Consider the following 17,513-nt stretch of genomic DNA (forward strand, 5'->3'; position numbering starts at 1 on the left):
ATGTAAAAATTAAATTTTATCCTGGCGCCACCTAATTCACTCAATCCATCCAGTGTATTCCTTTAAAAAAAAAAATCTCAGATTTGAATTCAAATTCCAGGACTACTCCAATTAACAAGCAAATTGACTACACACCATTAACAGGATGGCAGTTGAAAGTGAATTTCTTACCTGCCTAATCAGTTTCTCTATGGCTGACATCACCATAAGCCCTCTCCAAACAACTGGTGCTGTCTCTTCCACCAGGAAGCCCATAGACATACTACAGTAAGAAAACAAAAATAGAATTTTCACAGATAAGAGAGAAAAACAAAATAGTTCTGGAAAGTAGCTTAAGGTAGGGAGAGAGAATATACTTACCAAGAGATGCCATAATTCAAGAGGGGTCTCATTAAGTTGCCTAAAATAGGGAAACAAATAACTGTTCAGAAAATGGAGTTATTACTTCATTGTAAATATAACAACATATTTTCTTGTCAACAGCTATCAGGCTTAGCAGTGGAAACGGCTTTCTATCATTATGTCAGTAGATATTCCTTTCTCCAGACTAATTCAGAATGGGGAGTCATTATTTTAATGATTTTTTCAATACTTATTCTGCAACTTCCAATTCATCCAATGCAGTTTTCAATAGTTCAGGCAAAATGCAAGCATGTCACTTGCAGATTCCATCAGGCTTAACTTCTTAAAATATTTTGGAAATTGCATCTTTTTATGTAGAAACAATCCATCAACAACTTGGGATTACTTTATATTCAAGGAACTGCCTCAATAAATAAGTGTGCATAGTCAAAGCATTTTAAATTGTATATTTTGAATAACTCTCAAATCCCAATACCAATCTTTGCTTATTTAGTATAGAAAAGGAGAAATTCTGCATCATAATTCTCTCAAGACTGGCATATTCTTCCTTTTGTCTATATCTTCTCTTTTATCTTGAATTCAAGAAAAGCTTTTAAAGAGTGGAAAACCTTAGATTTTATACTGAGGAAAATTAAAATTTCACCAACGTAAAAAAAAATAACATTGTAATAGAGAACAAAAAAAAGGGGGAGGGTGATATTATATGCTACTGACCTCTTCTACCCTAACTAGAGAGCCAATTGATGATTATTGGAAAGTGTAGTTTCTTATATTCAACAAATACAGGTTCACAAAAAAAAGTTTTAAATAAACTTGGTATTTTAAATATCCAATATATAGAACTGACAAAATAGCATGTCAATTCATTTTGTATAAATCAAGGCTTCAAACTAATATAATATTCTGGTTCAATATTGCACAGATTATAACATAAAGCTGGATAGGTGGTCTGCTGAATTAGTCTATTAGATAAATCTCAAATAGACTATGCAGATGGCCAAAGAATGAACTGAGCCCAAAGTTGAATAGGAGGAAAACAACAGGATGAATTATATTTGAGAAATTACAAAACATTCCATGATCTCAACCTACTCCTTAACATAATATGGTTCTGGTGATATCACATGGATACAAGTCAAAGAACATCACCATTTCTGAAGAATTAAAATTGTGGGTGACCCAAAGGCAATAGAAAGTTAGGCACGGTGGATATAAGTAGGCTTCACTATATTAACATCAATGACTTGCTCACAAATGGTATAAAAGAGATTAAGTATATACTGTCCAGAAAAGAAGATGGGTCAGTCATGAAACCTGGAAGTACCAAAAGTTGTACTGGTATCCACAACATAATAAACAACCAACAGTACACTAAACATCTGAATCTTCTGCAAAGAATTTATGGAAGGGCATAGATAAAAATCACCCAGGATGATAAGGCATGGATGGATTGTAATATGAACCAATCAACAGCAGGTCAACTCATTAGTGATATGGATTTAATGAAGTATTTGAGTAATATATTTTAGAAGACCACCTCCCTCTACTGGAAAAATGTGATATGACAACAAAGCTCTTTTAGACACATTTTTAAAGTAGCTTAATAAAAGCTGGGGTCACAAAGGGCTGGATACAACTGAAACGACTGAACAACAAAAACAAAAGCAAAAGGATAGAGCAAAGGTATCTAAAAACAGAGACAACATTCCTGAGCTTTAGGCGATGAAACAGGAATAGAAGATAAATGGCACAGTAAGCACCAAATGGATATACAGCCTGAAAGAAATTAGAAGAGAACGAAAAGAACTCCACTGAGGAATACGACTATGGGTAAAATCCTTAACTAAACAAGGAATAGAGATGATCACCAAAGACAGAAAGACAACTTCAGTTACATGAAATCAAAAAACTTTTGCACAAAGTGAATGTAATTAGAATGAGAGAAGCTATGAATTGGAGGAGAAATCACACAGCAAATATCTCATAAAAGTCTGCTATCTGAGATACATATGGAATTGATATAAAGATATAAGCACAAAAGATAAATGGCTGAAAAAAAGTTCTCAAAAGAAGAAATGCAAATTATCAACAACTATATGAAAGAATGCCCCAAATCACTAATGATTAGAGACACAGAAATTAAAATTATGAGATTTTACCTCACTCTCATTAAATTGGCAAAAATGATAAATGATGAAAATCGTCAGTGTTGGAGGAGCTATAGGAAGAAAAGCACACCAAGGCACTGTAGGTGAAGCTGTTAGTCCATCCATTTTAGAAAACAATATGGAATGACATTACAAAAGTCAGTAAATTGGACAAAACCTTTGACCCAGTGATATCACTAATAGACATATACTCCAAGGACTTGACGTCAAAGACAGGGGGAAATGTCCAAAGATGCAAATATATTCAAATTTGTTTAATTCAATAAGCATTTATTAAGCACCTAATATGTTCCATATACCATTTGTCATTAGAGCCACAAAAACACAAATGAAAAATCCTTAACCTCAAGTAATTTCTATTTCAATGTGAAGAAAATGATATGTTAATAGATAAGCCAATACAAAATATATGTATATATGAGAGAATACAGAAAATAATTTCCAGGAGAACACTTTTTGTAGTAACAAAGAATTAGAAAGACACATGTGCCCATCATTGGGGAATGGGTTGAAAAATGTTGTATATTAGTATAATGAAATATTTTTGTACACTATGAAATGATTACTATAAAGAATTCAGAGATATTTGGGGAGATTTTTTGTACTGATACAACAAAAGTATAATGAATATTATAATAAAAATAGTTTAAAGTAAAACAAGTGAATGATTTCAGATTCTGATAAGTGCAATCACTAATTATATGACTGAGAGTAGTCAAACATGCCTTTCATCTCTCAGCAAAGAGGCGGTGGACTATAAGGGCATACATCTTCAGACATGGTCCACATATTGGCTGGTTTTGTTAAGCTGCATTTCTTTATTAAAGGGTACTTCCTATTTCTGTAAAGACCACTATCTTCCTTCCAGTCACCCAGGTTTGTAACCTCAGAGTCATCCTTGACTCCTCATTCTCCCTCATTCCTACTTCCAATCAATGCCAAATCTTGTTGACTTTACCATCTCATCTCTCATACCCTTCATTCCCTCCAGTCACCATTCCAATTCTGGCCCTCAATACCACTCCCCTAGATTATACCAAAATCCTCACAATTGAATTTGTTATCCTTGACTCCACATATTTGTTACAAGGGTTTTGTTTTTCTTTCTTTTTTTTTTCCTTTTCCCCAAATTAAGGAGGAAGAGAGAGAAATGGAAGGCTAGGAATATGTGGCAAAAAAAAAAAAGAACATGAAACATGAAAGAAAAGGAAGTCATTAAAGCATTTTTAAATAAACAGAAGAAAACAGAAAGAAGACCAGAAAGATAACAAACTAAAGAGCATTAAAAGTTACATTCTGAATTTTATATATGCACATTTTTTAAAGAAAAACAAATTGTACATAATAGAGATTTGCAATTTCATGCACAATCTTCTTTTTCTATTCTACTATGTATTTGGAAATATCCATTTTGCTTAGTGTGTTGGATATTTTGGTATGAATATTTTACATGAATATTAGAGAACTGAAATAAAATCTGGCTGGGAAATAAACTACTGCTACAATTTTTTTTAAATAATCTCTCAGGGGCAGCTAGGTGGTGCAGTGGATAGAGCACTGGCCCTGGAGTTAGGAGGACCTGAGTTCAAATCCAGTCTCAGACACTTGACACTAGCTGTGTAACCCTAGGCAAGTCACTTAACCCCAACTGCCTTACCAATCAATAAATAAATAAACAAATAACCTCCCAATTAGCCTCCTCAAATCTCTCCCTTTGCCAATCCTCCAGACAGCTGCTAAAGTGACATTCCTAAAACTTATTGAACTCTTACTCAATATACTCCTATTATATATATACACAGCCTATTATTTCTAGGTTTACATATAAATTCCCGTTCGGCACAGACTGGCTCAAATCTACCTTTAAACCTTATTATATGTTACTCCTTCTCATGCATTATTAGGTTCAGTCAAAAGGGCATTTTTGCTATTGTTTAGATATAACATTCCATTTTCCATTTTTTGCCTTTGCATAGCTATCCCCTGTGCCTGGAATACACTCCCTCATCTCCTCTGCTTCTTGGAATCACCAATTTTTTTTTTCAAAGCTCAGCCTAAAGCTGCTAATGCCTCCCACCTAATATTACTTCACTTTTATTTTGTATATATTTTGGGGTTTTTTCATACTAAACATAATAAACACCAAGTAAGATGAGCATCTCCATATACAAAATAGAAAAGATAAAGATTGCAAATCTTTACCATATATTCCTTGTTTGCTTCTTTCCTCCAAGTATCAATCAATCAATAAACATTTATTAGGCACCTACTAATTCTCAAGAACTGTGCTAATCATTAGGATATGAAAAGGGGCAAGAGACATTCCTTGCCCTCAAGGAGCTTGCAATCGAATGGGTATAAGTGTATAACAAATTCAACATATTTTTAAAGATGTCCTCCTTGTCTGTGTTCCCTACTAATCTTCCTTCTGTTATCTCCTGTGAATTTTTAAAATGCTTTAATGACTCTTCTTCTGCTTTACTACCTTTCTACTTGCATTTTGGTAGCATAGTAACTGGGCAGCTAGGTGGTACAGTGGATAGTGCTGCAGGCCTAGAGTCAGGAAGACCTGAGTTCAAGTCTGACCTCACACACTTAGCTATGACACTGGGCAAGTCACATAACCTTGCTTGCCTCAGTTACCTCATCTATAAAATGATTTGGAGAAGAAAATGGCAAACCACTCCAGGATCTTTGCCAAGAAACCCCCACAATGGTCAGACACAACTGAAATCATTCAACAACAATAACAACAACACTGTCACTACCTTCCCTCTTCCTGCAACTCCCCTCTCACCTCGAAACTAAAAGAAAAACAAAATCCCTGAATCAAATGTGCATAGTCAAAAATAAACGAATTCTCACATTGGCCATGTCTGAAACATATCTCATTCAGCACCTTGAGTTCACTACCCCTCTGTCAAGAAGTAGACAGATGTTTTATTCCCAGTTCTGTGGAAATATGGTTGGTTATTGCATTAAATAATTTTAAAATCTTGGGGTTTTTTTCCAATTTTGTTGTTATTGTATAACTTATTCTCCAAATTCTGCTTACTTACTTCTGCATCCATTCATACAAGTCTTCCCAAATTTCTCTAAAATTGTACTTTTTATCATTTCTTTATATGGCAATAATTTTCCATTATTTTCAGATTATCATAATTTGTTCAGCCACTCCTCAACTGATGAGTTCCCCTTAGTTTCCAATTCTTTGCCAGAAAGAAAGAAAGAGCTGCTAAAAATGTGCATACATATGACTCCTGTTCTTCTTTCTTTGAAGTCTTTGGAATATAGACTTCATAGTGATATCTCTAAGTCAAAAAGCATGTCTAGTTTAGTACCTTTTTTGTTTACAATTACAAATGGTTTTACAGAATGGATGGAAAAATTCATAACTATACCAACAGTACATTAGTGTGCCTGTTTTCCTAGAGCCCTCAAAAATTATAATTTTCCTTTTTTATCATTTTTGTTAGTCTGGTATGCGTGAAGTATAACCCCAAAGCTGCTTCAATTTTTACTTCTCTAATTACTGGTGATTTAGGACAGAGGTGTTAAACTTGAAAACTCCCTAGTGTGGCCTGAACTACATTAAAATTTAACTGGGAAAAGGTTTTTTTTAAATAAATAAAAATATAATATAGGTAATGTTAATCTAAGAAAATATTGCAGCTGAGAGGATTTGTTTCTATCTGAGGTCAACACCACAGAGTGATAGTATTAATATATCTTCTACATATTTATATGTAGACACGTTTCTTCTAGTAAAATGTAAACTTTTTGAATTCAAGGACTGTCTCTTTTTTTTTTTTTATTATATCCTCAGCACCTAGCATCATGCCTGGTTCTTAGTAGGCACAAAATAGTTCCTTGAATTAAGTGACTGATTAAAATGGAGGGTTATATTTAAGGAAGCAGGATCATTTTAGAAATGATTGTACTATAAATAAATGGCATCCTTAGTATCTTTTAAATGACAAGAATTTAGGCCTACTTAAAGGCACTTTGCATTCCCAATCTGTGAACTAAAAATATGACTTACAACAGAAAAAGGAAGAAGAAAAGCACCTTAAAGGAGTGGACAGGACAATGGATTTGTAGCCAGAAAGATCTGAGTTCAAATTCTAATTCAGTCATTTAGTAACTGCATGACCCAGGGAAAGTCACTGAATCTCTCTGCTGTGCCTCAACTGCTTTATGTATAAAATGAGGGGGTGGAACTTAATGTCTCCAAGGACCCTCTCAGCTATTAACTATGATCTTACAATTGGAAAAAAAGAAAATGGAAGAAAGGTAATTAGCAAATTATGACAAAATGTCAATATGAAATAAAAGATGAGAAATATAACTCTTGGCAAGCATAAGTGTCTTCCTGCAGGCTACCTGGAATGTTATAAGGCTTCTCTTTTATTTAAAAAAAAAACTTTTAAGGTTAATCAATTATTTCTTTCCACTAGAAAAGTATGCCCTATTCTGTAAATTCAAAGAAAAATTAGATTTTTCTTCATAGGGAATTCTTACAATATGCCAATTCCACAAAGCAAGAAATACTGGTAATAGAAATTTGCCCATCATTATTTTTCCTCTTATCTTTTCAAACATTACTACAAATAAAATAAATAAAACTGGCATTCTTAACTTCACTTATTACTAAAGTGATACTGGCAGTCAGCTCAATTCAATGCAAACTAAAATAACAAGTTAACCTAGCAAATACAGCATACATGAGAAAAATATAGTCTCTGGAGTATAACTACTACTACTACTGTTTTAAAACTTTTACTCTCCTGACATGTCATTTTATCAAAATTCCATATCCCTCACCTAGGAATACTAAGTTATTTGAGTTTGGGAAAATTTAGAATCTGTTCAAAACATAGTCTAAATTTCAAATTCAGCTTTGAACTTACAACCGGGACAACAAAAGTGCCTTTCCACAAAATACACAAGTCAGTACATTTTTGCAGAAATGGAAAAGAAATTACGCTATGAGAACCGCACTGCCTACCAAAGACAATTAATTTATCCAACCTTATTTAGTTTTTAAGTTTTCCAACCATATTATGTTAATATTCAAAAATCCTCCTGGTGCTTAATGAAGGGTAAGTTATAAATTAAGTCATCCATCAGTGAGATGAGCACATTTATTATGCCACTGTGTACTTTATACACCGCACAAGGAAGAAGCAGAGTGAACTAAAAAAAAAAAGTCCAGATTGTGTGCATGAAAGAGAAAGAAGTGACATTCATGGTGTCTTTCCCTATACATATAGGTAAATAAAACTAACATCACTTAAAAGCATATTATTTATTCTCTGTGAATAGTAAATTCAAGCAAAATGAAATGGCTGGTGAAGGTGAAAAAATGTATTTTTAATTAATGGGAAGAGAGTTGTGAACAACAGCTTATGATTACAAGCACCAATTAAGTTCCTTACCATAGGATTTTATTTAAAGAAAATCTGCATAGCAACTCCTCCACACTCTTTGAGGAAAAACTAACAAGCTGCTATTTGTTGAAAGTTTACCCAAAAGCCAGGGAATCCATTGCACTGTGAATAACTGCATTTTGAAGAGCTCATCATTAGTTGAAGTTATCATGACACAGATCATTATTCCCCTCCTCCTCACATCTTCATGATGTTTCATGCATGGAAACACAAAAGACTCTTGCTACAAGTCAAACCATATCATTTGCCACAATGCCACTCAGAGAGTGAATGACACACTGTCTCATCCTCCTCACTCTAGTCAAACAAAGTTCTGCCATTTCTACCAGGTTTGAATGCAATTAATGGATGATATGTCACCAGTCAATTCTGAACAGATTTGGGGCCCCCTTTTATATTATAAATTAATTGCCAAAATAGGATGAACGCTACTGTGACCACGTCAAACTAAGAGTCAGCTAAAAAGAAAATGTTTATTGAACTGGAACAACCAGAAAAATCTCAAAGACTGCTTTAAATCACCCTATTAAACAGCTACAGGAAAGCAGTATCATTCAGATTTCAAGTTTGGGACTATAGTCATCGCCTCTTCTTCTCATAGACATCCCATTATGCGCCACTGTTCATCCACCAACTAGGTAGGGGCTGTTAGCAGAAAACAAATAATCTTTGTACCCTCTTTTCTGTTCTCCTAACCTTCTCCTTTCTCAAATAAAAGAAGACAATTGATGAGTCAAACCTTGAATTTCAGGAATATATTTTTTTAAAAACCACATAAATTAAGATACTGCATACTGGGTACTTAACAGTATGGCAAAAATCAGAAATAATAAATTATATTTCTACAGAATTTTAAGTTTTACAAATTACTTTCTTCACAGCAACCCTCTAAGGTAGGTAATCCAAATACTATTTATTCCCATTTTACAGAGGAGAAAACTAAGGCTCAAAAAGGTACTTGTCCATGATCAAATAACTGTAGGCCTGAGAATTAAACTTTGTCAAACGAAGGTCAAGAAACCTGAAACCAAAATTTGTTGATGTTATTTCTTAAATAAAAAGAGTGATCTAGATATAAAATATCTAGAATTAATAGAATTAATAAGTACTAAAACTCACACTCCCAAACCAGAGGAGGAAGGAACACCAAAAGGCACCATATTTTTGGGCTTTTATAGTAGTGTACCCTAGGAAAAGGGACAAAAATGGAAGAAAAAAGCTACCAAAGATAAGCTTAGAATACTTCCCAATTTTGCCTAAGGCTCATCTTGCCTTCTTCCCTTTTTCCCTGAGATCAAACAAGAAGTAGCTTTTAGGAGGGAAAGAGACTCAAATTTCCCATATATTCCACCCCTTAGAGATTCATTCAGCACTTCTTAAAACACAAATGCTAATAGGGGTATGAAGGGGATTAGTAGTAATTGTCCTACTTTACTGTGAATTAAGTCAGATTATCTAACACCTCAGGACTAACTCTATAAAGGTTAGGACACTCATGCTAAGTGCAAAGTAGATGCCTCAAAGGAAAGACATATGGGAAATCCCAGAAAACAGCAGCAATGCTGGTTCCCCACACATTCCTCTTACTCTCCTTTAATCATTCACTCTGCAACTAGAGGATGATATGAGCAGTTTAGAAATACAGACATCTTGGGGCAGCTAGGTGGTGCAGTGGATAGAGTACTGGCCCTGGAGTCAGGAGGACCTGAGTTCAAATCCAGCCTCAGACACATAACACTTACTAACTGTGGGACCCCTGGGCAAGTCACTTAACCCCATTGCCTAGCCAAAGAAAAAGAAAAACATTTAAAAAAAAGAAAGAAAGAAATATAGATATCTTCCTAGTCCTTCGTCCTTTAAACGTCCTTGTTACTTACACTTTTCTACTCACCTCGATATGCAAGTGAACTTCCCATATCACCAACTACACCATTCATAGCTAACTTCTTCTCCTTCTGCTCCACCAAACACTCAGGTATCAAGTTATCTGCTTTTCCTGTCACTACTAACACGAAGACCGGAAAGATTTGACGGAAGCAGCTTTTTGTTGGCCTGGAAAAACAATCTAAGGAATTTGTACTTTATGTGTTACTAGTAGACAATAAGGGTACTAGGTGGAGCAGTGGATAGGATGCTGGAGTCAGGAGTCAGGAAAGCTAATCTTCACGAGTTCAAATCTGGCCTCAGACACTTACTAGCTGTGGGACCCTGGGCACGCCACTTAACCCTGTTTGCCTCAGTTTCCTCATCTGTAAAATGAGCCAGAGAAGTAAATGGCAAGCCACTCCAAAATATTTGCCAAGAAAACCCCAAATAGGGTCACAAAGAGTCAGACATGACTGAAATGACTGAACAGCAAAAACAAAGTAGGCAATAGGAAGCCAACAAAAATTTTAAGCTTTTATAAGGTATCTAGCTTAGTAATGTAAACTTGGAAACATTGGTAGAGTTTATAAATTTAACTGTATGGCTTTCTAAAGCTCTTCCGGAATAGGCTACTGGATGAAACACCACCATCACCACATTCTAAGAAATTAGTGAGCATGATCATAGGGATTGGGACTGGACTTTTATTTCACTGGTAGAGGGAGGGACTCCCTCCATTTGGCCCCTTCTCTACAACTTCAAGTTTCAGATTGGGGCTGAGTACTGAGAGATTAAGGGTCACCCACTCTGCCAGTACACGTCAAGGACCTGAACTGAGATCTTGAATCCACGGCCAGCTCTCCACCATGCTAAACCCACTCCTGATCATGGCCATACAACAATTTACTGAATGATTCAATCCTACAAGGATCGAGGAAGGGAGGAAGAGAGGGAAGGAAGGAAAGAAGAAAGGAAAGGTGGGAGAAAGGGAGGAAGCAAGCATTTGCCAAGCACCTACATGTACCAAGCATCATTCTAAGAGATTTTACAAATACTATCTTATTGATCCTTACATAACCCTGGGAAGCAGGTATTATTATCCTCATTTTACAGCTGAGGAAACTGAGATAAACAGAGGCTAAGTGACTTGCCCACGTCACACAGCTAGCAAGTATCTGAGGTCACATTTGAACTCAGGTCTTCCTGACTCCAGGTACAGCATACTTTCTATGAGTAACACATTATGCTAGGTGATGTGGATTCAATACAAAAATAAAAGTTCTTGCCTTCAATATTCAACTGGACACTCCTGAAAAAAGTTGTGTGGAAGTAATATTTCTGTAAACTGAATTATATTTCAAATGTACCAGAAGAGTTTTTAATTCTTATTTAAAGAACTCATTTATAATACAACAGACAACCCCACAATTTATTAATTTTATAAATGTGGATTTTTGTAGACTGACATTTTTTTAAAAAGTGGAACATACATGAACTGAATTGTTACTAAAGCACAAAAGGACTTATTACAATGCCCAATTTTATACAGAAGTATTTTTTATTACTCAGGACCTCAGAGACAGACATAGTCCCTAAAATATGTAGAAAAAAACAAAAAAAATGGGAAAAGAGTTAAAGTTTGAAAAATAATTTCGCTTTTTAAAGACAAACCCAAAGATCTGGAATGGCTACAGCATTTCAAAGCATTGTTTTAAATAGTCATCTTTAAGACATCTGGCATACTTCAAAGCAATAGCAAACAGCCATGAAGTATGCATAAAGCATTTTTAGGTGATAGCCATTTAAAAGAAGCTTAGTCATTTGAACTTTATCTTTGCACACATATGCAATTAATTAGCCACAATGATATCGATTCTTCTTTTGTCCTAAAGGGATCTTCAGTACAAAACTTCCTTTCAAGAAATCATTGTCATCAATATAACTTCTTTATGCCTAAATTTAGACCTTCTAATTGTAAAGGGCTAAAAAGAACTGGTCCACAAAGTGTGCTAAGGTCCGATGAAGGAAGACACTGCAAAAATAAACATTAGCATTTGTTCCTTCCAGAACTGTAACATGCAGGAAACTTAAAAGGAAAGATATGTTTAATGTGTCACAAATACTAGCTTTCTTCCTGAAAGCATCCGTACCATTTCTTCTCCTCTCATGTTTACTTTCTGGGAGGTGGGGAAATCAGTAAAAATTGTTGCCATTACCATCTAGTGAGTGACAACCATATGCTAAGTGCTATACAAAATGGGAAGTGAATATGATCCATTCCTAAAAAGACTGACTACAAGTCTGATATTCATGTTAAGTGCTGCTGGGCAAAAGGGAAAATAAAGTATATTATTATGATGTGAATTTTTTTAAATTTACATGATATTATGATTAGAGTCCCAATGGCACTGTTGTAACCTACCTTGATTAAGCTAAGTGAGCTCTAATATATAGAAGAGAATGTCATTACCCCTGATGCACATACACTTTTGTCCTCCTACTCATACTAGTCCAGACCACTGCCTCTCTCCCTCCCAGGACAAAGGTCAATGAGGACTCTGGAGAGGGGATACTGTTTAGGGATGGGAGGGTTATGACAAAAGCCCTATACATGAATCCACGCCTGGGCTTGAACATAAGAAACTGTATTCCACAGAAATCAGAACCTGGATTCGTGCAAATTGATAGTTGCATGAGGGCATGAGGGAATCTGAGAGATCCTGAAAAGGATCAAGTATTTTGTAGGAAAGGTGAGATTTTACTCAGGTGCATCTGCTTGAGTTAACGACTTTACAGTGACTGGCACAGAGTAAGCCCTTAAAAACTGATTGCTGACTGATTTAATATTTTCTGGTTACACATATAGATCATAAAGTATACATACATGCATGGTATGCATATATACGCACATGCATACTACACATATTTGTACATATATCCACATACATATAGCTCATGAATATCTAAATACTTACATTGGCATAGCATGTCGCAGGTACAAAGCCCTTTTTATACATTATGTCATATGTTCTTCATGGCTAACCCGAACAAATTGTTAGATCTATTAGTTCTAATGGAAAGTAAGGGAGGGAGGGTGAGAGAGAAAGCAAGGAAAGGGAGGAAGCAAGAAAGAAAGAGAAAAGGAAAAAGGAAGAAAGAAGGAAGACAGGGAAGAAGGAAGGGAGGGAAGAAGGAAGGGAAGAAGGAAGGAGAGAAGGAAGGAAGGTTACTACTACTCATCCACTATGACCCACCACAATCTTTATTTAATTTTTTAGGTTTCCATACTCATTTCATGAGTATTTAGAAAGGAAAGTTCTTCATATCAGGATCACAGATCACAGAATCACAAGTCTAGAGTTGGGAGGGACTTCAAAAGTGATCTAGTCCAACTCTTCATTCTACAAATGAGAAAATGAGACCCAAGGGGGTTTAAGTGACTTGCCCCGGTAAGATCTGAATCCAGGCCCGATAAGCCAGCATGGTTTCACAAAGAACAAGTCTTTCATTAATAACTATATTTCCTTTGGTAAAAGGGTTATTAGATGCCTGGGAATATGGTTTTTAGAACAGGGAAGTATAATAGATCTATAGATCAGTGTAGGATGTGAGCTCCTTGAAGACAATGACTATGTTTTTTGCCTTTTGTTGCACCTCCAGTGCTTAGCACAGTGCCTAGAACATAGCAAGTATTTAATAAATGCTTTCTGACTGACAGTTAGCAAGACTCTTCACAGAGTCTTCCATGATTGCTTTGCAGATAGGATACTAAAGTATATGAAGTCAGAACTGTTTGAATGACCTGACCCAATCATGAGGATAACAATAGCACCTACCTTCCAGGGTTATAAGGATAAAGAGAGAATTTGTAAAGTGTTTTGCAAACCTTAATGTGCTATATAAATGCTAGCTATTATTATTTGGTCTATGTGGAAGGTCTATGGTATTGTGCCAAAGGGCTCTGATTCTTGTTTTATTCTATTGAACATTTTTACTATTAACTTGGATCAAGACACCAGTGACATACATATCAATTCTGCAGATGACACAAAATTAGGAGAGCTGATATGCTGGAGGATGAGAATCCAGAAAAGATAGTGACAGAGTAGAACAATGGGCAGAATCTAATAAGATGGAATAAAATAGACATAATTACAAAATTCTGCACATGATTTCAAAAAAATTGCTGCATTAAATTGAAGCGATGCCCATCAACTGTGGAGTGGCTGAACAAGTTGTGGTATATGATTATGATGGAATATTACTGTGCTATATGAAATGACAAGCAGGATGATTTCAGAAACAAAACCTAGAAAGACTTACACGAACTGTTGCAAAGTGAAGTGAGCAGAACCAGGAGAACATGATACACAGTAACAGCCACACTGTGCAACGGCTAATATTGATAGACTTAACCTTTCTCAGCAATACAAGGATCTAAGACATCTCCAAAGGCCTCATGATGGAAAATGCTATCCACAAAGAAGAAAGAACTATGGAGTTTGAATGCAGATCAAAGCATACTATATGCTATTTTTACTTCTTCTGTTGTGTTTTGTTTCCTCTTTCTGGTGGTTCCTCCTATTGATTCTAATTCTTACCTATAACATCACTAATGTGAAAATATGCTTAATAGGAATATGTATGTATAGCCTATGTCAGATTGTGCACCGTCTTGGAGAAGGAGGTGGGAAGGGAGGGGGAGAAAAATTTAAAACTCAAAAGCTTATGGAAGTGATTATTGATAATTCAAAATAAATTAATTTTAAAAAATTTTTAAATAGCTGGAGAAGTATAGGATGGGGAAGATAGAGAGAAGATAGCTCCTGGGACAAGGACCTATGGGTTTCGTTCACTGCAGGTCCAATAAATCAATAATGTGAAATGACATCTCATAAAAATGTAACTGGGTCTTAGGTTGCATTAAGAGAAATGTTTCAGGCTGACTTCAGAAATACCTGGAAAGACTTATATGGTCTGATGCTGAGTGAAGTGAGCAGAACCAAGAGAATGCTGGACATAACGACAGCCACGTTGTGTGACGACTAATATTGATAAACTTAACCCTTCTCAGCAATACAAGATCTAAGACATATCCAGATGCTTCGTGGTGGAAAATACTATCCACATCCAAAGAAAGAACTATGGAAGTTGAATTGCTATCTTTTTTTTCCCTCTTCTGTTGAGTTTTGTTTCCTCTTTCTGATGGTTCCTCCTATTGGTTTTAATTTTTACTTACAACATCACTAATGTGAAAATACATTTAACAGGAATGTAAATGTATAGCCTATATCAGATTGTGTGCCGTCTTGGGGAGGGTGGTGGGGAGGAAGGGGGAAAAAATTTTTAAACTCAAAAGCATATAGAAGTGATTGTTGATAAGCCAAAATAAATTAATAAAATAAACTTTAAAAAAAGAGAGAGGCGTTCCCTGAATGAAACGGATGTCCTGCTGTATTCTTCCCTGGTCAGATGTGTTTGCAGTCTAGGATTCAGTTCTGGCCATCACATTTCAGGAGACAATACTGACTGGCTTAAAACACATACAGAGGAAGGCGAGCTGAGGTATGATGGAGATGAGAAACAGTTAATCCTAGATATACTCTACAATCCCTTCAAATTCTAGAATGTTATCCTTTTCTTAATTTTTTTTAAAAACCAGATCTTTCGTTTTACTGGTATAGGGAACTCCCATTGAGGATGTTTTCTCTACCTGGAGTCTCAGAGAGTTGCCTGGAGAAAATGTGAGGTTAAGTGACTTGCCTAGGGTCATACAACCACGACTTGCCTAGGGCCATACAATGGATATGTGTCTATGGCAGGACATGAATTCAGGCCTTTTCGATCCAGAGGCCAGTCTTCTATCCACAACACCATGCTGCCTCAACAAGATCCATTTTTAAAATGCCTCATAAAAACTGAACTCAATTCTCTTTTCTCTTCAAGCCCTCCCTTCTTACAAACTTCTCTATTACTGTGGAGGGTACCACTATCCTCCCGGTGTGCCAGGCTCACAACTTAGGTGGCATCCTTGACTCCTCAATCTCCCTTACTCTATAAATCTAATCAGGGGCCAAGTCCTGTCATTCCTACCTTTATAACATCTTTCCTCCCCTGAGGTAAGCCCTTATCAGCTCATGCTAGACTTCTGAGATAACTTGCTGGGTGGTCTTCCATTCCATTCCATCTCCCACTCAACTGTCAAATTATCTCCCTAACGCTAAGTTTGACCACCTTATCCCCTCACATCCCAATTCAATCCACTCCAGTGGCTCCCCATTGCCTCCAGGATCAAATATGAAATCCTCTGTTGGGCTGTTAAATCCCTTTATCTTCTAGTTCCTTCCTACCTTTCAGTCTTCTTACATTTTACACTCTCTTCCTCTCCCCCACTACCATAACCGAATGCTCTGCAATCCAGTGACATCCTTGCTGTCCCTCTCACATGATACTCTATCTCCAAACTCTGGGTATTTTCAGGAGCTGTCTTCCATGCCCAGATCTCTCTCTCTCTCTCTCTCTCTCTCTCTCTCTCTCTCTCTCTCTCTCTCTCTCTCTCTCTCTCTCTCTCTCTCTCTCATCTCTACCTCCTACTTTCCCTGGATTCCTTCAAGTCTCAATTAAATTCCAACCTTCTACAAGAAGATTTTTCCAGTCTTTCTTAACTTTTAAGTACCTTCTGTCTGAGAGTATGTTTAATTTAACCTATACATATGCTGTTTCTACATAATAGCTGTTTGCATGTTGTTTTCCCCATTAAAAGTGTGCATTCTGATGAAAGTAAGGACTTTTTTTTGTATGTATCCCAGGGTTTAGCATGGTGCCAGGCATACAGTAGGTGCTTAATAAATGTCTGCTGATTTGGCTTGACTAATCCAGATCTACCCCAAAATCAATGGCAAATTCACTGTAATTTATTTCTTCCTTTAGCAGTTCTTCAAATCCAGGGTAAAAGGGTACTTCAAGTAAGACTGCCTGTATGTTTGAGAGAGATAAAAGCAGAGACAGAGCTGTAACCACAAAAGGGAATTTGGGGCTCTGTCATATCCCTACCCTCACTATTACTTATATGGTAGTAAGCAAAGCTGCAGTCTAAGATTCAGTAACACCATTAACAGAGCAGCTTCAGCAGCAGCATCTCAAATTGCTAGTGTGCTAAAGCAGCCAAAGGGAGTTGTCAACCAGCATCAGTCCAGCCAATGACAGTATAACAAGCAATTAAAACCATGGCTGGCTGGCCTGATGCTGATTGACAACTTAGCCATGCCATTGGTGAAATAGGGGGAAGGGAACTGGCTTCCTTGCTCTACAATTTGCACAAAAGAAAACTGCTTTGTCATGGACAGGGTTGGTTTTTGTTGGGGGGTTTTTTTCTTTAATTTTTAAAAAAAAGCATGTCCTCTCAGCTCTCAAGCTGTATAACCACTGAGTTCTCTTTTGTAGTCAAATGTAAGCAGTGGGATGGACCATGATAGCCAGGCCCTCTGGGGTTAGTTTAGACCAGTTACAAACCCAGCCAGAGACCTTGATGTCACAGTCACTGCAGCTGCATCTCACCCAAAGTACAAAGCTGGAGAATAAGTGCCCTACTTCAAGAATAACTGCCACAATGGGTGTCCCTGATTAGAAAACTGTCAGCCCACACATTTTTCTATCACTCCTGCAA

General features: G+C 36.3%; 1 protein-coding gene across 2 annotated transcripts in view; it reads right to left on the reverse strand.

Moving 5' to 3' along the window:
* Window positions 1-17,513, reverse strand: part of NUBPL (NUBP iron-sulfur cluster assembly factor, mitochondrial) — a 301,075-nt gene that overhangs the window by 181,079 nt on the left and 102,483 nt on the right. For both annotated transcript variants that reach the window (XM_078151398.1, XM_021004310.2), the window contains 2 exons: window positions 361-400; window positions 172-262 (listed from right to left, as the gene is read on the reverse strand). In XM_078151398.1, the coding sequence (XP_078007524.1) occupies window positions 172-262; window positions 361-400 (131 nt within the window). The remainder of the gene's footprint in view (window positions 1-171; window positions 263-360; window positions 401-17,513) is intronic.

Source organism: Phascolarctos cinereus, unplaced genomic scaffold, assembly GCF_003287225.1.
Source record: "Phascolarctos cinereus isolate Bilbo 61053 unplaced genomic scaffold, phaCin_HiC Scaffold_3;HRSCAF=262, whole genome shotgun sequence".
In the NCBI taxonomy this organism is placed as follows: Eukaryota; Metazoa; Chordata; class Mammalia; order Diprotodontia; family Phascolarctidae; genus Phascolarctos; species Phascolarctos cinereus.